Raw genomic sequence first — 25,706 nt, 5'->3', positions numbered from 1 at the left:
CTCCCTCTGCTCTTCTTCGAAATAGTGCTGCAGGATCTTTTACATCCTCCTGAGAGCAGACGGGGCCTCGGTTTAACGTCTCATCCGAAAGACGGCACCTCCGACAGTGCAGCGCTCCCTCAGCATTGCACTGGGAGTGTCAGCCTAGATTTATGTGCTCAAGTCCCTGGAGTGGGACTTGAACCCACAACCTTCTGACTCCGAGGCGAGTGTGCTGCCCACTGAGCCCCGGTGGACATGGATGCACTGCCTGATAGGGTGGTGGATACAGATTCAATAGTAATCTTCCAAAGGGAATTGGATACGAACATAAGAAATAGGAGCAGGAGTGGTCCATATGGTCCCTCGAGCCTGCTCCGCCATTCAATAAGATCGTGGCTGATCCGATCATGGACTCAACTCCACTTCCCTTCGGATAAACACTTAAAGGAGAAAAGACGCAGGGAATTGGGTAAAGAGCGGGGGAGTGGGACTAACTGGATTGCTCGTGGAAAGAGCCGGGACAGACACTCAGGCGAATGGCCTCCTCCGGTGCCAGACTATTCTATGATTCTGATGAGGGAGAGGGGCTGGAGGGTGAACAGTGACTTTAGGACCACTGCTCAGCATGGAATCAATGCCTTTTAGGAGAGGGGAGAAGAAAATTGGAAAGAAAAGGGAAAAAAAAGAATTGAAAGAGTGAAGAACGAGCCCCAAGTGAAGCTTTGCTTTGGCACAATACAAGTGACCCACTTTGAATTGGCTCTGATTTCTGGCCCAATCAATTCATCCCTGATTTACAGCATTTTTTGTTTCTCTCACAGTGTTCCCTTGTGTATATGCAAATGAGAAGGCTTTGAGGTCACCGGGAAGCAAAGTTAATGATCCCGCATCACAGCAGACAAGGGCGTTGCGAGCTTTTTGTGTGGGCCAGTCTCGGTATGTTCAGGAGTTGCTGAGGTGTCCGAGCCCTCGATTCCGCGTGATGCTGATGGTAGACACTGGAGACTGAGCGAGTTCGCCCCCAGCCACCCTCTTCTGATTACTCTGTGAAAGCGCTCCAACGCACTGTAATCGATTCCCCAATTCCCAAGGCTTGGTAAAAGGGCCCTATATGAAAACCTGCTTTGGGAATTTTTTGAAAGTTATGTAAGCCCACTTAATATGGTGCAGCCTTCAAACCCCCTCATTTTATATCCAGGTCCTGCCACTGCCACGAGCAGCAAGTGACCATTGTTAAAGTGGGATCCTTGAATACCGAGCGGGCCTTGATGTCAGGCGGTGCTCGGAACAAGAGGCCTGGGGGTGTCGAGGGAGTGCAGCATTTTTGCTTACTGTCGAGGATAATATGTTATTGTGGGAATACTAAATTTCACACAATATCATCTTAATATCTGCGAGCCCATTCAGGAAAGAATGTGCTTTTAAATATTAATTTTTCAATAAATATTCATGGGTAAACTTCAAATGCAACCTTATTTCAGACAGAATGTGACAAGCTGCAGCGAGACTTTTCAGTAAACACTGCTTCATTGAAGGGAGCCCTTTCAAAGACTATTAATAAAATGAAATTTGTAAAGATCTTCAGAACTGAGTGGTTAGCTCAATCGCTTTAGATCGGAGCCAGCATTCGCGCACAAAAAGGATACAGTTCCTTTTAACAAAAGGCTTCACTTACAGTGTCCGAAGTCAGAAGTGTGAGAGGTCGGGATGACAGCCCCGTGTAGGGAAGCCAACAACAGCCTCCTTCTCCAACTCCGAAATCAGATGATGTCACCGGTTAGTAAGACATGGAGGTCAGAATAGTGTGAGTGCAAGACAAACGCTGAAGACGGAAAGTAACCCTTCGAATCGTGGAATGATACAGCAACATCTTGTATTTATATAGCGCCTTTCCCGTCCCAAGGTGCTTCACAGGAGTATTATGCAATAAAAATTTGACACCGAGCCACATAAGGAGAAATTAAGGCAGGTGACCAAAAGCTTGGTCAAAGAGGTAGGTTTTAAGGAGCGTCTTGAAGGAGGAAAGAGAGTTAGAGAGGTTTAGGGAGGGAGTTCCAGAGCTTGGGGCCCAGGCAACAGAAGGCACGGCCACCAATGGTTGAGCGATTATAATCAGGGATGCTCAAGGAGGCAGAATTAGAGGAGCGCAGACATCTCGGGGAGTTGTGGGGCTGGAGGCGATTACAGAGATAGGGAGGGGCGAGGGCCATGGAGGGATTTGTAAACAAGGATGAGAATTTTGAAATTGAGGTGTTGCTTAACCGGAAGCCAATGTAGGTCAGCGAGCACAGGGGTGATGGGTGAGTGGGACTTGGTGTGAGTTAGGACACCGGCAGCCGAGTTTTGGATCACCTCGAGTTTACGTAGAGCAGAATGTGGGAGGCCAGCCAGGAGTGTGTTGGAATAGTCAAGTCTAGAGGTAACAAAGGCACGGATGAGGGTTTCAGCAACGGATGAGCTGAGCCAAGGGCGGAGACAGGCGATGTTATGGAGGTGGAAATAGGCGGTCTTGGTTATGCTGCGGATATGTGGTCGGAAGCTCTCACGCAGCACAGAAGGGGGCCATTCGGTCCATCGTGCCTGTGCCGGCTCTGTGAAAGAGTGATCCGATTAGTCCCACTCCCCCCGCTCTTTCCTCACAGCCCTGCAATTTTTTGAATTCCCTTTTGAAAGTTACGATTGAATCTACTTCCACCGTCCTTTCAGGCAGCGCGTTCCAGATCACAACTCACTGCGTAAAAAAACATTTCTCCTCATCTTCCCCTCTGTAAGCAAATAGCCTGGATTTCCCCAGATGATCTGGTCGTTATCACAGTGCTGTTTATGGGAGCTTGCTGTGCGCAAGTTGGCTGCCGCGTTTCCCACATTACAACAGTTACTGCACTCCAAAAAATTCTTCATTGGCTGTAAAAGCGCTTTGGGACATCCTGTGGTCGTGAAAGGCGCTATAGAAATGCAAGTCTTTCTTGTCTTGCTTCAGTGAGTTCGCTAAGAGATTGAGGTGTCGATGTAAGATCTAGGAGTATCTTTAGAGACTTGAGGTATACCGGGAGCCTCAGTAAATGAAGATCATTTCTCAGCACGGGATACAATCAATCAGAAATCCAGAACCACCCAGCTTTTGTTGAAGTCAGTTTGGAAAGTGACTTTGTGGACATAATTAATCTGAGTAATACTGCGGTCCCTGGAAACAGTGACCATGGCTGTAGTGTCTCCACTACAAAGCAGCGTTTGGGACATCTGGTTTCAACAGATGGACAGAGAATCCAGGGATATGGGGAGCGGGCAGGAAAGTGGAGTTGAGGTCGAAGATCAGCCATGATCTTATTGAATGGCGGAGCAGGCCCGAGGGGCCAAATGGCCGACTCCTGCTCCTAATTCTTATGGTCTTAACTATAGTATAGAAAGATAACGGTTAATAAACGTACTAGTCAAAGGATTTGAAAACATTTAAGTCCAGAAGTCTTGTTTGAGGGAAGTAACTTTGGAGTCAACAACTACAATTGTTTATGTGAATAGACGGTTTTCCAGGGATTCAGGAACTGATATGTCATGAGCTCTTATCTGTGGCATGTCGACAAAATATAGTTCAGGAAAGTGGAGTTGAGGTATAAGGGGTGTCGCAGTTGTGTGGGGGGGCGGACTGGTTGGGCTGGGTGCTCTTTACCTGTCCGCCATTGTTCATAGGTTTATATGTAACCTTCAGGGCTGCTGACCGAGGGCCATGTGGCTCCTTCTGCGCTGTAAATTTCTATGTTTCTATATTTCTATCAGCCGTGATCTTACTGAATGGTGGAGGAGGCTCGAGGGGCCGAATGGCCTACTGCCGCTCCTAATTTCTTATGTTCTTAACAGTGGGTTGTTGAGCCCTTTTTATGGACTCCAACATCTCACGACAGCCCCACCACAACTTGTGAAACCGCGACCCTCTCGCAGTGCTGGGGCCACCGCAGTCCTGACACTTTGTTGGGTCGAATGCAGTGACCTACACAGTGTTGGGTCGGGCACTTCACACCATCAACAGTTCGCCAGCTCTTCCGGTGTTGAGATGGACCTGTCAGGCTCGGTACTCGAGCCAAGAACATTGGGGATGATACAACCGGCTGTCCTGCTGGGGGAGAGAGAGGCTCGAGAAGGATGAGTTGCAATGAGTCAAACTTTTTCCTGACTTTCTTGTGTCCCTGCCAATTCCTGATAGGATTCAGTTTTACTTATTTTTTTTAACAAACTTATGGTTCCAAGTTGTCTCCATTTTGAGGGGGGGTGGTGTGGGGGAGAACTGCAGCAAAGCCATGGCATTAGCATGAGATATTGCCTCCAGTTGTTAATGGGCCACAATGGGCTGCTGGGGTCAAACACTATGGGCTAGACTTTCAGCAAATTATCGCCCATTTAGTGCCCATATAAGGGCTGAGATTCAGGCTATCGCCCATATTTGCTGAAAATTGGAAACTAGCGCCCGATTATCGCCCATTTATCGCCGGCAGAACTTTCGGCGCTGCTGAATGAGCTGCATCGCCCGGCCTATTTAAAAAAAAAAATATATATATATGACGTCATCCTCGTGCAAGGCCGAGAATACTGTTTGTAATGGAAACTAGCGCCCGATTGTGGCCCAGATTATCGCCGAGCCTGGGGGCAAGGAATTAATAATGGGGAATAGGGGGTGTATATTGTTGAGTCTTGCTTACCTTTTGTGGATCAGGGAATATTTACACAGGTCTTGTCGTCAGGAGATTCACTCGGTGGGTGGAGACCAATTACTGGGTCGATCGTGGATGGTCTGTGCAAGGCGAGAGGCTGATGATACTGCGGCCTGCATGTTTCTCAGGACTGTAAGGTATTTTTGAGGATAATGGGCATTGGAATGGAGTGACCATGGCTCGAATTTAATGTTGAGAGACTCATGAAACGTGGACCTTTTTTTCTTCTTTTCTTTCAACATCTCATCATTTTTTTTAAAGACTATGTTGATGCTTGTAAGGTCAATCCATTGCATTTTTGTTCTCCTAGGCATCTAACCTTGACTTCTGCTGAGCATTTTGTACTTGTTCTGATCTACGATGTTTCTTCTTGGGCCTCGGAGTCGAGGATGACTTGCTTCCACACTGAGTTCTCAGGTGACTGATGAGACCAATGCGGTACCTACAGTCTCTGTCACAGGTGGGGCAGACGGTGGTTGGAGGGACGGGTGGGTGGGGAGCTTGGTTTGCCGTGCGCTCCTTCCGCTGTTTGTACTTGGCTTCCTCGTGCTCCCGGCGAAGAGACTCGAGGTGTTCGCCGCCTTCCCGGATACTTCTCCTCCACTTAGGACGGTCTTGGGCCAGGAACTCCCAAGAGTCGGTGGGGATGTTGCACTTTACCGGGAAGGCTTTGAGGGCGTCCTTGAAACGTTTTCTCTGGCCACCTGGGGCTCGCTGGCCGCGTCGGAGCTCTGAGTAGAGCGCTTGTTTTGGGAGTCTCGTGTCAGGCATGTGGACAATGTGGCCTGCCCAGCGGAGCTGATCGAGTGTGGTCAGTGCTTCGATGCTGGGGATGTTGGCCTGAGCGAGAACACTGACGTTGGTGCGTCTGTCCTGCCAATGGATTTGCAGGATCTTGTGGAGGCAGCATTGGTGGTACTTCTCCAGTGCTTTGAGCTGCCTGCTGTACATAGTCCACGTCTCTGAAGCATACAGGAGGGCGGGTGTCACCACTGCTCTGTAGACCATGAGCTTGGTGCTGGGTTTGGGGTCCTGGGGCCCGAATTTGATGAAGGCCCCCGCCTGCCCAAGTGCTGCCCAAAGGACCGCCGATGGCCGGCCGAGGTCCCTAACGGTTCTTTGAGCGGGGTTTTCATCACCGAGGTACCTCGAAAATCGGCGAGCGGCAAAACACGACATACGCCGCCAATCTGGGCGGGCAGCGGGCGGGAGCTCTCATTCTCAGCGGCTGAGGGCCTTGCCGCCCAAGTGCCACCGAGGATGGAGTCGGGCCCACGGAGGGTCGAAGACCTAAAAATAAAAAACATAAAAAAAAAAACATTTGATGACCTTCAGGGGCCCCCATACCAGGTAAGTCGCTGTGGAAAAAATACATGAAAAAAATGTCACGAACCTGTTTCCCCCTGATCTTCACACTTGCCGTCGGAGACCGAGCAGCCTACACGCATCTCGGCGGGCAGGAATCTACTTACGCACATTGGCTGTCCGCTGACGTCGCCGGGCGCTTCCCGCCAGTTCTCCCCTCCCGCCCGCTCCATGCCACGTCGAAAGTGGCACTGGGCGGTTCGAGCAGAGAAATGTCGGCAGCAGTGGGCGGTAAGTTCACCAATTTCGGCCCCCTTGGTCTTCGATGCAGACTGAAGCTAGATATAGGTACAAGAGTTCCAATCCCACAGTTCATTCTAGAATGAAGGACAAAACTCATTCAGTCCGTGTCCTGGATGTGACCTCCTTGTACAGCGTGTAGAGTCCAAGTTTGTTGCAAGTGCAGCTTCACATGCACGTGGTGTTCTCTGACTCTGTGCCCTTCCTCAGTTAGTGGCAACAGTTTCTCTCTGCCCCAGCTGCACCACCAACCTTATCCAATCCTTTTTCACACACTTCCCTACTTGGAGCAAGGACTTTCCAGAGGGTTGCTATGGTTACGGTCCCAGGGACTGCTCAATTGCACCAGGAGCACAACTTGATGCTTACCCACCTGACCCCTGCGGCCATGACCAGCCAGCTGGCATAAAGAAAGACTTGCATTTCTATAGCGCCTTTCACAACCACCGGATGTCTCAAAGCGCTTTACAGCCAATGAAGTACTTTTGGAGTGTAGTCACTGTTGTAATGTGGCAGCCGATTTGCACACAGCAAGCTCCCACAAACAGCAATGTGATAATTACCCAGATCATCTGTTTTAGTGATGTTGATTGAGGGATAAATATTGGCCCCAGGACACCGGGGAGAACTCCCCTGCTCTTCTTCGAAATAGTGCCATGGGATTTTTTACATCCACCTGAGGGCAGACGGGGCCTCGGTTTAACGTCTGATCCGAAAGACAGCACCTCCGACAGTGCGGCACTCCCTCAGCACTGCACTGGGAGTGTCAGCCGAGATTTATGTGCCCCAGTCCCTGGAGTGGGACTTGAACCCACAACCTTCTGACTCCGAGGCGAGGATGCTGCCCACTGAGCCACAGCTGCAAGTAATTCATTTGTATAAAATGTGCTTTGGGGCATCCTGAGAGATGTGACCCTGGCTGACCTTTCCCTTCCCTAGCTTGGGGACGCAAAGGCCAATTGGCGATTCCTCATCACTGCCCAGTGCTGTATGAGTTAACTCCGCACAAACCAAGGATCAAACTTGGGACCTTCTCCGACTGGCTCAGTACCACACCACATTGTGAACTATCAGAACATAAATGTGTTTTTAAAAAAAAACGAAGCCAGGAACGATTTTTTTTAAAAAGCCGTTACAATAAATGCTGAATTTATTCCAGTTTTGAAACTGACCGTCTCCTTTTCAAGGGTACGGTAAATGGCCAACTATTTTCTGACAGCTGCATTCTCTTTAAAAAATGCCCTGGCCCCGTCGAGCGATGTGTGAGTGAGGGCGCTGAGCTCACATACCCACACGTACATTGTACAGACACAATTGGACTCTTCTCCCACGTCTGCACAGTCTTTTTTAATACTGTCCCACCCCCCACTGCATTTCAGACCAGTCAAAAGGTGGCCGTCCCACTTTATTCCTCCATGGCCTTGTTATTCGGTTGATCCCAGATGTTTATGGGGCAGTGCCTTGCTATCCACCTTACAGGGACCTTGCATGTGGTAATGGTCGAGATAATCTATGTCTGAATTTACCTCAGAAAATACTAGTCCTGTTTTAATATACTTAAAACAATGGAGGTAGAACATGGAAACATAGAAATCTACAGCGCAGAAGACTTACATTTCTATAGCGCCTTTCACAACCACCGGACGTCCCAAAGTGCTTTACAGCCAACTAAGTACTTTTGGAGTGTAGTCACTGCTGTAATGTGGGAAATGCAGCAGCCAATTTGCACACAGCAAGCTCCCACAAACAGCAATGTGATAATGACCAGATCATCTGTTTTAGTGATGTTGATTGAGGGATAAATATTGGCTCCAGGACACCGGGGAGAACTCCCCTGCTCTTCTTCAAAATAGTGCTATGGGATCTTTTACATCCACCTGAGAGAGCAGACGGGGCCTCGGTTTAATGTCTCATCCGAAAGATGGCACCTCTGACAGTGCAGTGCTCCCTCAGCACTGCACTGCGAGTGTCAGCCTAGATTTATGTGCTCCAGTCCCTGGAGTGGGACTTGAACCCACAACCTTCTGACTCCAAGACTCATACACCAATCCTGTAACCTTTGGCTGGAATGGACTAGTGCCAGACCATTGTGAGACCAGGAGTAGTGTATGTGTCTGCACAACTGATGAGTTTTGTCGTCTACACTTGAATTAACTGTGCTAATGGAACTCCTGTACCGAAATCTAACTTCAGTGCTCGTGAGCTATTTGTTAATGGTTCCTTTTTGAACAGCCCTGTCTCTGCTATGGTGGCACTTAGCAAATAGCTCATGAGCACTGAAGTTAGATTTAGATACAGGAGTTCCAATGGCACAGTTAATTCAAGTGTAGAACACAAAACTCATCAGTTCTGCAGACACATACACTGCTCCTGGTCTCACAATCGTGGCCCCCCCCCCGACCTGCGAGAGAACAGCTCCGCAGGTCGGGCTATAAAAGAGCTGGAGCAGCGGGACCACTTCAACCTCCAGCGCGAGTTGCTCCAAGTATGCACCGATTTTGAGATGGGCAACTGGGTGATGTTATCAACACCCTGGTCGCCGTTTTGGAGCGTGGGCAGGAACATCGGCAGGACCCAGGTGCAGAGGAGTGGGAAGGTTGGGGCGGGTGAGTGGCGAGAGATTGTGGCGGAGGTGCGACAGATGAAGGTACGGGGCCCGGAAGAGCCGAGGGCCCAGGGACAGCACGGGCCCAGCCCCACACTGTGCGATATGTGTGCGCACTAGGTCCGTGCAGCAGAGCAGGTCTCCAGTTGTCTTGGTTAACCCTTGCCACTGGACCAAGACCTAGCTCTGTCAAGCCTGTGTGGTGGCTGGTGTGCGTTAAAAAAATCCACGCACAGGCATCTTCCACCCTTCAACTGGAGTTCAGGACTGGAACATCGGGTCCTTCATTGAAACATCTGTAAACTAGTGGAAGCAAGTCATCCTCGTTCGAGGGACTGCCGATGATGATGATGGATATTGAGTTTATTATAGATCGCTGATGCAATATATAGTTCTGTAGCAACTGGCATACTAATTATAGACTGAGCCCAATTCATATTAATCCTTAGTGTTTCATTCTAGTTGTCTGGAATTTGCAGCAGAATAGGTCTGAACATTATGGAGTGCCCATTTTCATGGGGCTGTTCCTGAAACTGTTTCATTTAACGTAAACTCGGAAATTGCCCATGGTCAGTTGATGAATCTAAATTGTTTAATCCAATGATGGCAATGGGGTTAAAAGAAAATACTTGCATTTATATAGCACCTTTCATGACCACGGGACATCCCAAAGCGCTTTACAGCCATTGACGTACTTTTGGAGTGTAGTCACTGTTGTAATGTGGGAAAGGCGGCAGCCAATTTGCACACAGCAAGCTCCCACAAACAGCAATGTGATAATGACCAGATCATCTGTTTCAGTGATGTTGATTGAGGGAAAAATATTGGTCCCAGGACACTGGGGAGAACTCCCCTGCTCTTCTTTAAAATAGTGCCATGGGATCTTTTACATCCACCTGAGAGAGCAGACAGGGCCTCGGTTTAACGTCTCATCCAACAGTGCAGCACTCCCTCAGCACAGCACTGGGAATGTCAGCCTAGATTTATGTGCTCGAGCCCCTGGAGTGGGACTTAAACCCACAACCTTCTGACTCATGAATGAACAGCAGGCAAGTTTGAATTTATTCATAGCCCAATGCGGAGGGTATAATCTACGACTTAATGGGACCCGGTGATGCTCTGACATGTCCTAATGGCCCTGTGTGAAATACGTGGGCTTGAATGTCTGCCTTGATGGTAATGCCAGGTTTTGTTGTGGAAGAATGCCATGCCCTGCAAGAATGTCAGCATTCTTCGATTGTGTCTAATTAATACTGAGCATTGCCCTGGCTTGACACGAGAGGAATTCTTGGCCGCACGAAATGGGTCATTCTCGCAGGTCTGGTCAGACAGTGTCTCCTTTTGTGCTGGCTGAATTCATCCAGTCTACTGCACTGAGCCGTGTCGAGCTCCCTATTGTTGAGGCAATGACAATGGCATAGACTGTACTGAGTAAATAGACCTGAAGGTAATTGGGGAAAATGCCTTCCGCTCATTCACTCCTCACGAGATTCTACCAAACGTTGTGACAGAAAATGGCGGCTGCGAAACAGAAGGGGAACTCAGCGGGTGTATTCTGAAAGCCTTTCGAGGGGTAAAGTGCACGTCAGGGAATTGGTTCGGCTTTTAAAAAAAAAAAGAAATAAATGCCCCCAGCTACCAGCAACGCCACACTCCCAATTCTGCAGTCACTAAATATTAAAAATTGTTCCGAGGCCCTGCTGAGAGTGTGTGCACAGGCCCCATTGTATCCCTGGTGCTCATGCACATTGAGGTGAAATGAGAACAGAGAAAGCTGGAAATATTCAGCGGGTCGGGCAGCATCTGTGGCGAGAGAAACAGAGTTAACGTTTCGGGGCAATGACCCTTCGTCAGGACTGTCTGTGTTCTTGGCTCCTTACCCGTTAACCTATATTAATGCAAGTCCTTGTTGTATGCTGCTATAAAATGGGCACTTCTCAGCTTCCAAGCTATTCGCTGAAAAGATTTGCATTTCTATAGCACCTTTCATGACCACCGGGCGTCTCAAAGCGCTTTACAACCAATGAAGGACTTTTTGAAGTGCAGTCACTGTTGTAAACATATCCTTTTTGAACACAGCCACTGTGTCACTGCACAGTAACCAGGGGCCCCCACACTGCTCCAGCGGCCCCCGGGAGCAGTGTGGCGGCCATACCACGGCAAGGTACAGCGCCAACTGGTGCAGGAGAGCGACCGCAGCGAAGAGGGCGACTGGATTGGACGTCACCAAGGTCCAGGTCGGTGATTGGATTGTGGGCAGGCACAGCAGGAGCGGTGAGGTCGGGGCGAAGGAGCGGCGCGTGATCGTGGAGGGACGTGATTGGGGCCCGGGAGAGGCGTGAGTTTGGGACCCAGAAGAGGCGAGGGCCCAGGAGCAGCACGGGCCCAGCCCACACTGTGCGATATGTGGGCGCACTAGGTCCGTGCAGCAGAGCAGGTCTCCAGTCGTCTTGGGTAACCCTTGCCACTGGACCAAGACCCAGCTTTGTCAAGCCCGTGTGGTGACTGGTGTACAACGGTCACCCCACATTAAAAAAATCCACCCACAGGCATCTTCCACCCTTCACTATGTAGTTCGGGATCTGGAATATTAGGTCCTTCATTGAAACATCTGTGAACTCGTCGAACTCATCCCTTTTTGGCGTGGAAGCAAGTCGTCATCGATTCTAGGGGCCACCTAAGACGAGAAGCACAGTAACCAGAGCAATTCTTCATTCTCCAGAAGAAGAAACATTATTTTATCATTTAAAAATATTGAGGAATTGTTGCAAATTCACGGTCCCCTGTGTTCATTTGGCTATCTCATGAATTGGACCAAATGGAAATACAATTGAGACATGACTCATTGACGATCGTTCCCTGTGTTTCATCGAGTAGAATTGGCATTGGTCCTATTTGTTTGTTGTGGTCAATTCTTAAGCCAGCAAGTTCTTTAAAAAAAAAACATTGAAAGGGCTACAAGTATCTTGCTCTGTTAAACTGTGGTGAGATTTCCGAGAAACAGCATTGTCACCTCGGTGTTTTGGCCGAAGGATTAGGAAAAAGACAGTCAGCTGCACTCTATGGGATGATGCCATTGTGTAGGCACTATTATGTTGGGCAAGAGTTCAGCAATTCTGTAGGTTGCCTCTTCCCTACTCCCTCCATGACATGACAGACTCTCAAATGGGAAATGGAAAACAGACTTTTGTTTATGGTGAGGTCTGCATGAAAGCAGTTGTGGAAACTCCGTGTCTTTCACATGGTGCATGGACCTCTGCCAGACTTTCCAGCCTCATCCCCAGTCTGTTGCAGCCACAGTTTGGAGACTACTCACCAGATGTGAAAGGGGGGAATTTTTCTGCACTGACTCACTCGGCCGGCTGTGAGGATTTCGCAGGTCATGTGAAAGGTCACACACCGACTCTCCGAGGTAAGGCAGCCCAGCCACCAAAGGAATCCTCCTTTTATTTCTTGGCAGAAAGAGATGGATGCGTTTGTCTCGATAGAGAATGTGCTGTGAAATTTGAGGGGCGTCAGACCTATCAGAGAGGCAGGAAAGCCCTCCTTAACCCTCGCAGGACGATGATGGAATAGGCCAACATTGTTTCTGAATTGAGCAATGATTATTGACATCACCTTGGATAGGGACTCAATTTTTGCCAGATTCATCTCATTGAAAGCAGTCTACTTAAAGGGGCAGAGGCCACGAGTTTGGAGGTTTATCACTTATGAATATATGGCGCAGTCCAGCATGCTGTACTGTCAGAACGCACCTTTGCATCACTTGTACCTCAGATCATTGTGATGTCTCTGGATTGTCCGTCTCAAACAGCAATTTAAAAAGTTACCTGACAATTTAAAGGGGCAAAGTCTTCATGGCAAACTGTAAAGGAGGAGAGTTCCTATTTGCGGTGTTAATGTTTAGTGTTGCTTTTAAATTGACTGATGTGTCCCTTTTATAAATTCAAACTCCACTAAGATTGAAAGTAATTGGGGGGGAGGTTTAGAGAGGATTTGAGGAGAAATTTCTTCACTCAGAGGGTGGTGGGGGTCTGGAACTCACTACCTGAAAGGGTGGTAGAGGCAGAAACACTCACCACATTTAAAAAGTACTTGGATTTGCACCTGAAGTGCCGTAACCTGCAGGGCTACGGACCAAGAGCTGGAAAGCGGGATTAGGCTGGATAGCTCTTTGTCGGCCGGCACGGACACGATGGGCCGAATGGCCTCCTTCCGTGCTGTAAACTTCTATGATTCTATTCTATGATTCTAAGCACTCTCTGTTTGAAGCTTTGAATTTCTAGCAGTCGTGCCCTGAAAATTGTATGATGATTGACGATAAATCGTGTCCCCTGAAGGCATTTGTCTGGTGTTGGGGTTCTGTTGAATGGGTGCCAGGTGTCCTTTCGTATCATTCCTCATTTGTGAGCCGAGTCAGGATATCAATGGGCTCGATAGCAGTCTGATCTTGGCATCTTCCACCATCCGTGTGCACATGCTTGTACCTTCCAGCAGGGGGCACTGGATAGAAATCAGGATCCGGAAAATAGCACAACGAGCCAAACACGGTTAAAAAAACAACGCAGTTCTACTTTGAGGCTGTTTGCGTACTCCCTGTCTGTGATTTTGCATCCATAAAAGTAAATGAACGGAAAATGACAGGCTGGAAGTTTCGCGATACTCCCCTGACCCCAACCCCCACGCCCTGCTCCAGGAGTGGGGGCACTGAAGGTTTCCCCCCCCTGCCCCCATAGTGCCGTCAAGTGAAAGGAAACTGTGTGTGTGTGGGGCTGAAGGGGCAGCAGAGACAGGAGGTGGAAGGGGACTGAAATCAAGTGGGGGTCACAATATGTTAAACTTGCCAAAGTCCTTAAAACTGTCAATCTGGTAAAATTGGGGCCCCACTAAAGTAAGCATGTGCATTTGGTTAACTAAAGACTGGTCCCTTAATACCAAACAACATGGACACTAATGAGCTGACTGAAAATATACATTTCATTGCAGATTGAGGTAAACGGAATATGTAACTACTACAACAACAACTTTTATTTATATAGCGCCTTTAACATAGTAAAACTACGCATAAAGTAACTGGAGGAAGTGCTTACATTTTGGATGCAGTCACTCATGTGCCATTTCACACACACTCACCATTTACTGAGCTGTTTTTAAGTTACATTAAAAAAAATCCATTGGCAAGGTTCGTTGTTTAACCTGCTGTGAACCGACCAAGATGTGGTCTGTGAGTTTAGGAGAAACGTCTTGTAACGGCACTTGTCACTGAAAGAGATACAAACTGACCCCAACATATGGCAAAGTAATAAAGGTCAGGGTAGGGTTCAAGGGACTGGATGCACTAAATTCATTATCCACTCTACACAGGGCACTCCCTCCTGACACACGACGGCCTGTTTCAGTACATCCCCTGGGGCTTCTCACCGATGGGGGTTGAACAGCTTTGCCCTATTCAGAGCGAGGGTGGGATTGTGCGACATGTATATTTACCCCTCCATCTGCACTTGATATTTACGGAGAGGTTTGGCACAGAGAGCTCCTCCAGTTTAAAGATTTATATAGCACCTTTCACAACCACCAGACGTCTCAAAGCGCTTTACAGCCAATGAAGTACTTTTGGAGTGTAGTCATTGTTGTACTGTGGGAAACGCAGCAGCCAATTTGCGCACAGCAAGCTCCCACAAACAGCAATGTGATAATGACCAAATAATCTGTTTTAGTGATGTTGATTGAGGGATAAATATTGGCCCAGGAGACCAGTAATAACTCCCCCTGCTCTTCTTTGAAATAGTGTCATGGGATCTTTTACGTCCACTTGAGAGAGCAGACGGGGCCTCGGTTTAATGTCTCATCTGAAAGAGGGCACCTCCGACAGTGCAGCACTCCCTCAGCACTGTACTGGGAGTGTCAGCCTGGATTTATGTGCTTAAGTCTCTGGAGTGGTGTTTGAACCCACAATCTTCTGACTCCGAGGTGAGAGTGCTACCCACTGAGCCACTTTATATAGTTTAAATTTGTTTTTTCCTTAAGCCCTGAGTTGAAAGGACTGTCCACTGTGATAACCATCTGTAACAGACTGGTTTTAAGATTCTCATCCTTGTTTTCAAATCCCTCCATGGCCTCACCCCTCCCTATCTCTGTAACCTCCTCCAGCACCACAACCTCCAAACTCTCTGTGTTCCTGTGAGTTTCATTCCTTTTGAACAGACACATTTTCTTAAATGTACTCCTCGGTACTCGTCTCAATGTTTATGTATTTTAAAATATGTGTCACCACTTTAAGATGGACATGTCATTGTGGAGTATGCAGTCTTCACAAGGCCAGCATCATACGGACAACCTGACTAAATGTGGCCTCCCAAATGCTTAAACACAATCTTTGGAATTCTCTACCCCAGAGGGCTGTGGATGCTCAGTTGTTGAATATGTGCAAGGTTGAGATCGCTAGATTTTTAGACTCTAGGGGAATCAAGGGATATGAGGATCGGGTGTGAAAAGTTGAGTTGAGGTTGAAGTTCAGCCATGATCTTATTAAATGGCGGAGCAGGCTCGAGGGGCCGAATCCTGTTCCTATTTCTTGTGTTATGTAACATTTGCCCACACCTAACTATCGATCCAACATCAACAATGCCTCTATCTACATTTGACAGTCTTAAGCAGTCCAACCCAAAACTATTTGGACCCATTTCAAATTGTCCTTTGAACTTGGATCATTTAGATAGTAGCTTGATGGCAGTAAAAACTAGCTTGCACATCTATTAAAGTGCATGTGTGCACATCAGGTGAAGACAGGATTAGGTATGTCTCTGATGCCCCCCAGTGGCCAAACGTAGCATTCGGATTGTGTGTGCTGCCTCACACTGGAGAGATGTTCAAAGCACCCATGGGTGCTGAGGCCAGTTGTAGCACCCCCAACTGCCGCCTTGTCTGATGGCAGCGAACTGAGCATGGACTGGGGATCAGAAATGGAACCTTCCTAGTCTCGAGTACTCATTGGACAAATTCACTGAGCTGAGGGGGAAGTCGCTTGCAGTAATTCTATTGTAACATTTTTTGGGTGCTCCATTGATCATTCAATAATGATTTTACTCGAGATTGAGTTCATGGTTACTAGAGCCTGAAGGATTCATTGGGGAAGTGCTACCCATTGTCACGTGTGTCTCTCCACCCACCCACCCGCATGTTTGGATCATCTTTGCTTCAGGTCAAAACATTCCCAGCACAATTTGTTTTCTTGAGGAGTCCACGTTGTCAAACTGCTTGTTTCTGCTGTGCCGATAGTCTTTCGTGTATTATTAATGGTGTAATGTATGCACCGGTGAGTACGCTCACAGGTTTGTTGAGTTGTGAGTGGCTTAGCCAGTCACGTGATGTTCACAAGACCCAATAAAACCCCAGCCAGTTGGGTTCGGGGGATCCACGATGAGGCAGGTGGTTGTGAGCCTGGTGGATGAACTGGTAATGTGTCGTGTGATTTTAAATCTTTGCTATTAAGAACTAGTTGGTTTACTAACAATGTGTTGCTATGAATTCTTAAGCAAAGAACCCAAGAAGCAAATACATTACAAATGGTTTGGGGCATTTATCAGCATTCTGAATGAAAATGCGAGATGCTTTGGCATTATAAATGTCTATTCAATTTTGTGTCAAAACTGTGCCATCCCTGTCCAGCACAAATCTCCCGTCGGAACAAAAGCCAAAATCCCGGTGTACCAACACTGAACAAAATCTACACTTATTTGACGTCTGTAGGTATTGCCAGCTCAAAGTGGGACAATGAGAGGGGATAAGATCATTCCAGACAGGAGGGACCACTCTTGCACTGATGTTGGTTGAGGAGGACATGTTGGCCAGGACACAGGGGGAGAACTCCCCTGCTCTTCCTCAAAAATTGCCCTGGGATCTTTAACTCCCAGATGAGGCTTCATTTTAAAATGAACTCATCATAAGATGGCACCTCCAACAGTGCAGCACTCGCTCAGTACTGCACTCTAGTGGCGATCTAGCTTATGTGTGCAATTCTCTGGAGTGGGGCTTGAACTGAAAAACTTCTGACTCGGAGGCGAGTGGGCTAGTGACTGAGCCACGGCTGACACTTCAGCATTGGTAGAAGACTGGGTGCAGGGATCAAAGAGTCGATTTGGACCATTGAGGAACACGCTTGTTGACTTGACCATGAGCAGTAAGGTGTAGTGTAACAGTTCTGGCGATTAAAAGATGGCACGCAGTGTACTAAGCAGATCAGTCAGATGAATGAGATGATTGTTTAGCAGCAGAGCAGGGAAAGCTACTAATTGCGTGAGTGTATCTAGGGCTAAGATTCATTTATGTAGCACAGATATTAGTTGGTCACTACGCTGGCCAGTTTCTGAGACTTAGCTGGTGAATCTGACCCCTAACAATATGCGTGTTGTTCAACAAGCGAATAAAACGCCTAATCCCATCTACAGTATCGGGAATAAAGGCTTTGAACTTGGGCGGTTCGTCATAGAATTAGTTAGATTTATTTATTGTACCACGACCCATACTTTGCCTCCAATGCGTAAATTCTCCTTCTGTTTCTGGACCTGCTACAGTAAATTGTGTCAGTGTGTGGGCTGGGAGGTTACAGCAGCAACAGCATCCGCCTCTGGTGCGGCCATTGTCCCAAACATTTGCCTATGCACATTCATTTCTGTTTTGCGCAGACATTTGTGCCTATGAGCCTTGTACGACTTGGTAGACATTTCAGTTTGATTAACGGCTAATTTCGCGGTGCCTAATGACAACGAACTGCCAGCGTTTGCCATTATTACCCCTCTGAAACGGACCGTGACTTGAGGATTTAGCACGTGCGCAGCTAAAGACGGAAATCCTGAAGTTGGTCGGTCATTCCCTGCTCCGACACTGGCTGCGCTGTGGACCTCCCCTCCTCCAACCCCCACAATAGCCAGCAATCCTTGAAATCAATGAAACTGATGGAAACTTGTGCTTCTCTGCAGTAATATCGCGTTAAATACTCCATTAAATGTCAAGCCTTGTTGAAAGAGGTGCAACTGAGGTATTAACAGCATATTGACTGCTGAACAAATGTTCTGGCCCTGAAAAACTAATTGTTATATTTGTGGAATGTCAAATTTCTCCATTATGATAAAAATTACTATTTTTAAAATATATACATATATATGTTTATATTTTAAAGCTTGTTCATGGCATTTTAGCTTCTACCTCAACCCCATGTGTATGTCCCATCATCGTCATTAGAGGCAGTCCCTCGGGGTCGAGGATGACTTGCTTCCACATTAAAAATTAGTCGTGTGTCCCAATCTTTATTTCACTCCCTGTAAGTTTTTCAAAAGTGCAGACAATCCGTGCTTTTTATTTCCTGGTTTGCTTGGACATTATTGCAAGTGTGGCTTTAGACACACGAGGGAAAACTTTTGCCGCAGCCCATCCATTTGTAGATGGACACTTTGGTGCCATATTGGTGCATTTATAAAGAGCCAATGGATCCAATCCCGAACTGGACCAAATGTGTGTAATCAGCCTGAACTCATTCAGTTGGGGACTCTTTGGATTTGCCCTGCGGTTAGGCACACCTCATACGCTCCAGAAGCTGCAGATCCCCATACCTATACCTGCATCATCACAAATGCACTGAGGGAAATTCACTTGATTCCGTCTTAACTTTCCATGGGTGAAACGGAATAGCCACTGAACATTTGATACTGTTTCATTTCAGCTTTCCAGCATCCGCAGTATTTTGCCCTTGATCTAATTCTGTTTGTTTTGTGGCTTACTCTTGCAGGATTTGCAGTGCTCTGATTGGATGGACAGACCCACCTAACCTTCTTGTTCCTACTCCCTGTGGACTTTGCACAACCATGACCTCTACACTCTTGGACTTTGACCTCATGGACACAGGCCAGGAGGACGTTGATGTGAACCGCTGTGACCTGGAGGTGGAAAGGAAATATCAACTCATTCCATCCATTATTTGTGCCATGTGTTGCCTTTTTGGGGTCATCTACTGCTTCTTTGGTGAGTGAAGTATTGACAAATGTGTGCGAGACACATGGAGGATGCTGCACTGTGAGGAATAGCACATTTTAACGTAGATTTGTCCAGGCAGAGCATAATGAGGGAAGTCCCAAGCGTGTTGTCAGGTCCACTCAACACCACAAGTTTGTTTAAATGTTGAAGCCCCTCCTGCCTGTTGTTATAGCTCATTGGGTTGAAGTAAATGTTTCTTAGGAACAATTTTTTTTTTAGAATTAAAAATCTTTTTAGGCTGAACCATCCTTCCTCCTGGGAAAACAGAGGAAGAGGTTGGGAGCATTGTTTGAACTGATGTAAATTGGCTTGGGCATCATGTGTGTTTGGCCTGAAGGAGGGGAAAGGAAATCATAGAAATTGCATCCTTGTGGGGAAATGTAGAGCGGCCTAGGGATTACAGTGGATTTAAAAACATTTGTTAATAAGATGTGGGCGTCGTTGGCAAGGCCAGCATTTATTGCCCATCCTTAATTGCCCCTCGAGAAGGTGGTGGTGAGCTGCCTTCTTGAACCGCTGCAGTCCGTGTGGTGAAGGTGCTCCCACAGTGCTGTTAGGGAGGGAGTTCCAGGATTGTGACCCAGCGACAATGAAGGAACGGCCGATATATTTCCAAGTCAGGATGGTGTGTGACTTGGAGGGGAACGTGGAGGTGGTGGTGTTCCCATGCGCCTGCTGCCCTTGTCCTTCTAGGTCACGGGTTTGGGAGGTGCTGCCGAAGAAGCCTTGGCGAGTTGCTGCAGTGCATCTTGTAGATGGTGCACACTGCAGCCAGGGGGCGCCGGTGGTGGAGGGAGTGAATGTTGAAGGTGGTGGATGGGGTGCCGATCAAGCGGCCTGCTTTGTCCTGGATGGTGTCGAGCTTCTTGAGTGCTGTGGGAACTGCACTCATCCAGGCAAGCGGGGAGTGTTCCATCACACTCCTGACTTGTGCCTTGTAGGTGGTGGAAAGGCTTTGGGGAGTCAGGAGGTGAGACACTCGCCGCACAATACCCAGCCTCTGACCTGCTCTTGTTGACACAGTATTTATGTGGTTGGTCCAGTTAAGTGTCTGGTCAATGGTGATCCCCAGGATGTTGCTGGTGGGGGATTCGGCGATAGTAATCAGGTTGAATGTCAAGGGGAGGTGGTTAGACTCTCGCTTGTTGGAGATAGTCATTGCCTGGCACTTGTGTGGCACGAATATTACTTGCCACTTATCAGCCCAAGCCTGAATGTCGTCCAGGTCTTGCTGCATTTGGGCATGGGCTTCTTCATTATCTGAGGAGTTGTGAATGGCACTGAACACTGTGCAGTCATCAGCGAACATCCCCACTTCTGACCTTATGATGGAGGGAAGGTCATTGATGAAGCAGCTGAAGACACTGCCCTGAGGAACTGGGGCTGTGATGATTGACCTCCAACAACCACAACCATCTTCCTTTGTGCTTGGAGGCCGTGGTTTGATAGACAGGGATTGAGGCAATGCCTGTGGGGAAAGTGCAGTTAAACAGTAAATGGATAAACAGTAAGACATAGCACCATGTTTTAGACGGAGACACAAACCTCACATAGTGTAATTCTAAAGGTAGTCCCATCAGCCAGGGCTGGATTCAATCCCCAGAGGTGGAAAGACAGTGTCCTAAGACACCGCCATCTCCCACTGACCCACCCTCATTTTTAACTGCACTTATTTTGCCCATTATGCTTATTTTCCATGTCAGTTGTGTGAGATTTTGTCTAATCTCAGTGGCTGAAGTTATTTGTTTTTAAGACTGAGATGTTGTCTCCAGCAGATGTGAACTGGATTCCGCACATACTGTACAGTGTAATCCTTTTCTGGTTGTTTGCCGTGATGTGTCATTCTATCAGCAACTGGTCAATTGTTCTCGCGGATCATGTTTCCATTTGGAGAAGCAGTGGCCTCGAGTTCTGTGACAGTCAGCAGCCAGTTGAATTTGCAGACTCACTTAATAGCCAGAATGTAAAAGGGGAGAAATTCGCATCGTTTGTGCCTCCCATTCCCGGGGTGGGGGGTACTACCACCTCCCGTGAAATTGCGCGGGAGTTAGCGGAGGCGCACACCGGCCATGCCCCTGCGATGATGACGCCATCGCCGTGCGCAGCGCCCCGTAGCGCAAATTGAGCAGCGTCCCGTGAGGCTGCCGCGGGCGATGTCAGCGCCAGCCCCGCGGGTTGCGACCTGGGCCACACTCTGCTCGCGGGGCGGAAACTAAAGGGGAGGTGCGTGCCTCCATTCCCCCCCCCCCCCCCCTCCCCCGGCCTTCCATTGTATATTTCGCCGGGTCCGTGTTGGTGCAGCCCGGCACTCCGCTTCTGTATCGGGCTGTGGCCACGGCACCCCAGTGGCCTAGTGGAGGCCCCTCGCCCCACTGCCGAGCTCGCAGCGTGCCCTCCCCTTTAACAGAAGGGGAGGGCCCTGTGCTCACATCAGCGCTACATGAATAGACATCCGCGCTGGGCGCAGGAAGTCCCACCTCGCCTCGATTACCACCCCCAAACAGGGCAATACAGAATTTCGATCCTAAAGACTCTAATCTGATGCTGAATTGATATCACTGGAGCTGTGGGCTACCATGTCGTAATATAAATGACTCACCGGTGATTTTTCCCGAGCAAACATAAATACTGCGGGCTACCATTGTGCTCCGTATGAATGTCCCAAGGCGCTTCACACGGGTGGAAGGAAAGAACTAGGCACTGAACTGAAGGAGATATTAGGATGGGTGACCAAAAGCTTGGTCAAAGAGGTGGTTTTAAGGAGGGTCTGAAAGGAGAGAGGGGTAGAGAGTAGGAAGGGCTCAGGGAGGAAATTTCAGAGTGAAGCCTAGGTAGTTGAAGGCAAGGTTGTGGGACAAAGAGAGGGGAGGGGATAAGCTCAAGAATCCGGAGTCAGGGGGTGGGCTGGTGGTGCAGAGCTGGAGGAGGTTAGAGAGCTGGGGGTGTGGGGGGTGGGGCGAGGCCATGAAGTGATTTAGACACAAAGATAAGAATTTTAAATTTGAGGCATTTGGTGGAGCAGTCAGCAAGCACAAGGGTGATTGGTGAGTGAGACTTGGGTTTTAGTGCCAGATGGACTGAGGCAGTGGGGGGGGGCGGGGGGCGGGGAGGCACACACACACACACAAATATCAAATTGTGCTCTAATCGTGAGTGTTACTTCCTGTACTTGTAAAACCAGTTCACTGGCTGCTTTCTTTCATGTGACACTGGGGTAGGAGGAAGTTTAAAGCCTCTTCCTGTGATCAATGTAAATCATTGCCATAGCTCACAGTGACCTTTCCATCACTGTCAGTGCCCACAAGACTCAGCCACCAATAATCCACAGCCTGTCAACTTCGAGGTGATTTTCCAAAACTCCCCGTTTACATTATCTGAACTCTGCACTCTGCCCTAGCTCTATACATCACTGCCATCACCCAGTTCCAGTATGTGGAACTCTCTTCCTCTATATAAAGGGAGTCGATGTGAGGGTTTTATTGGATTATATTGCACTCATTTGTCACTTCAAAAAAAAATGAATGTTGAAAATTTTATCCGGTCATTATAATCCTTGCCTTTCTATTTAACTTGCAGCACCATGGAGCCAAAAAAGTATTACTAAGTATTGCAGACCTGTTTTCTCCTTTGCTCTTTTTATTCAATCCAGTTACTAGCTTTGGATCTTTTCCCAGTTCAGGGGCTTCACATTCTATTATTTCGGAGACTTGAGCACTGAATCCAAGCTGACACTCCAGCCCCACCACTTATAGTGAGCGCGTTCATTTGAACGCAAATCGCCTGTTATATGCAACTGCTGGAATAACACATATACAGTCTGTGGCAGCAGATTATAAAAGCGCTGGGCATTGGCAGAAAAGGTTACGAACGCTAAAATCTGGAGATTATAAAAAATGCTCTCTGGAACAACTAGTATTTATATAGCGCCTTCAACGGAGTGAAAAGTCCCAAGGCGCTTCACAGGAGCGCTTTCAGACAAAGCTTGACACCGGGCCACATAAGGAGGTATTAGGGCAGATGACCAAAAACTTGGTTGAAGACGCAGGTTTTAAGGAGCGTCTTAAAGGAGGAAAGAGAGGCGGAGGTTTAGGGAGGGAGTTCCAGAGCTTGGGGCCCAGGCAACAGAAGGCACGGCCACCGATGGTGGAACGATTATAATCAGGGATGCTCAAGAGGGCAGAATGATGCCAGTATGGGTCTCCTTCTCAATCTGACCATGACATCTGGCGCACCAAACCAGCTCCAATAGCGATGGGCGGGTTGTTGCCATTTACGAGTGTGTGAGGGTTTATCATCGGCTGTACTCACCTTGTGCCTGTAACTGAGGGCTAACCACCGACTAGTAAGCATTTAAACATCCCGGAGGGAGTTTTCGGATCCATTTTTTTTTAGGAACTTTCAACACATAGGTATGGATAATAAATCATTGGCTCTGTTCACAGCCTCCATTTTGACAGTGAGAGCTTTACAAAATGGTGGATGCGAGTTAAACCTGTTGCAAGAAGTTTGATGCCCTAATTTATTGAAATGGCCGAGACTGCGAAGGATTAAATGTTCCAATTACTTAATGGAAATAAGAAGCCAGCAAGAAATGAGCCAGTGTGAGCCAGCTTGATTTGACCCTTCCCATCTAAATAGAGGCAATTCATATGATCTTCTCAGATTCCTAACTAAGCTTAAGGCCTATGTGCCCAGTGTCCGATGCATATAGATCTGGATCAAGTCTACTGGGGATAGTAACAGGTGCCATTGCTGCCAATTAATACCAGCGCAGTAGAAGGGAAGAGAAAAAGTGTGGAGGATGAATGTGGATAATGTTGGACTGCTCTAACATTCACAGTTGCAGAGCAATCTGATGTGCCAGAATTATCTGGAAGCAGAAATTGGACACGTTTTTTTTTCAAAGCAGATGTTGTACACTTCATCCTGCTCTTGGCTCTTTACACCGCTTCTCCCTAAATGCGCCTCGCTCTTATTGCACGGAGTGGTTACTGTGTGTTGCAGGCTGCCGTGGCGTTAGAAACCCCAATGATTAGTTTAGGAGTGCCAGCGATACGTGAATACACAGCATTCACTGGAGAATTTCATGGCACTGTGTCAATTTTTAATTGGGAAAACTCGGTGAAAGGCCGGGGCCTACTATGTGACATCCCCCACGGTTGAACAGTGCAGATGTGAAGATGCCAAGCACGAGTTTTTAAGGTTGCTACCCAAGCTATTTGGTGAGGTTTTTCACGAAAGGCATTCAATAGCAGTGCAGTCAATAAGGACGCCATTGCTGTCAACCCAATATCGTGTTCCTGCTTCAAATATCATACCCCCACCACCAAGTGGAGGCGAGTGGCCACTTTAGAGAAAAAGATAAAATGATTTACAAGTTGCAAGAATATTGTTTTTCTTTGTGTTGTGCGATCTTTCTAATGCCTCTTTTCGGACAGCCACTGATATCTAGTGGTCGAGCGGGTCAGTTGGCTTTGGCCAGGGTACACTGGCTCCCTCTGGTGATAGAACTTGGTACCACAGTCGATTTGCATCAGACCATTTATTACGCACCCCTGTGGCAAAAGTTTTATTCTTAAAGAAGAATGCTGTGATTGTGAAATTTGAGAATGCTTTGCAAATATGCCTTCAATAAAATATTATTCTTTCTCTTAAACACAGCTCAGTAGGTTAGCTGACGTGTTGAAAGATTAGCCTGTTCACATTTGGTTTCCAAGGCTACAATTTTATATTCCTAAAATGAAAGCAAATAACAGTCACAGGCAAACTATTAAACACCCAACAGCTGCTAGAAACTAGGAAACTAAAGTTGGGGCAAAATTGAAATGAGTCAAAATGGAGCTGGATGGCCTGAATGACTTTATAAAAATGCTTTAAGTGTCTGTGCTTTCGCTGTGGGAGGTTGAATGGCTACCTGTGTTCATATTGTCTGGCTTTCATTTATTATCCAGAACAGGCATTGAAACTTGAAGAAAGTCAGCAATAGCCACGCTAGGACGATTTGTGTGGCTTCAAATTGCATCTGCTATCATGGCCAGAAACTGGGGCCAGAGGCTAAAATTGTTACTGAGATTCTGATTGGGCTTAGAACATCTCCTGCTTCAAAGTTCATTTAGACCCGGCAGAAGGTGGTTTTAATTTGGGAAGCGTGGAGCTGGATGTTGGGCAGACAAGCCCACATTGTATCTGTGTCTGTATTTGCATCGTGCATGTTGTGGCCTTCACTGAATTGATCCACACTCACACTCGTCGTCCTTTTTTAACTAGGCCCCAAAGTTGCCAATACGCTTTGTTGAACTGACAACTTAAAAAACCTGGAACTGATTTTTGTTTAGCAATCTTACTGGTGTGAAGTTAATGGTTTTTTTTTGCTGTTTTTAGTGTCAGCCAGTGACTTAGTGCTCAGAAGCATTCTCGCCTCTGAGTCAGAAGGTTGTGGGTTCAAGTCCCATTCCAGGGACTTGAGTGCATTAAATCTAGGCTGACACTCCAGTGCAGTGCTGAGGGAGTGCTGCACTGTCAGAGGTGCTGTCTTTTGGATGAGATGTTAACTGAAGCCCCATTTGCTCTCTCAGGTGGACGTAAAAGATCCTGTGGCACTATTCAAAGAGCAAGGGGAGTTCTCCTGATTTACTGGCCAATATTTATCCCTCGACCAACACCACCAAAAAAAACCCGATAATCTGCTCATTTATCTCTTTGCTGTTTATGGGAGCTTGCTGTGCACAAATTGGCTGCTGCGTTTTCCTACATTACAACAGTGACTGCACTTCAAAAGTATC

The 25,706-nt window shown here is 47.6% G+C and overlaps 1 protein-coding gene across 1 annotated transcript in view; it reads left to right on the top strand.

Moving 5' to 3' along the window:
- Positions 1–25,706, top strand: part of LOC139240854 (transmembrane protein 198-like) — a 108,459-nt gene that overhangs the window by 68,584 nt on the left and 14,169 nt on the right. Inside the window, exon 2 of the mRNA XM_070869340.1 lies at positions 18,680–18,912. Coding sequence (XP_070725441.1) covers positions 18,756–18,912 — 157 coding nt within the window. The 5' untranslated portion in view covers positions 18,680–18,755. The remainder of the gene's footprint in view (positions 1–18,679; positions 18,913–25,706) is intronic.

Source organism: Pristiophorus japonicus, chromosome X (genome assembly GCF_044704955.1).
Source record: "Pristiophorus japonicus isolate sPriJap1 chromosome X, sPriJap1.hap1, whole genome shotgun sequence".
NCBI lineage: Eukaryota > Metazoa > Chordata > Chondrichthyes > Pristiophoridae > Pristiophorus > Pristiophorus japonicus.
This window is presented reverse-complemented; position numbering and strand designations above follow the sequence as displayed.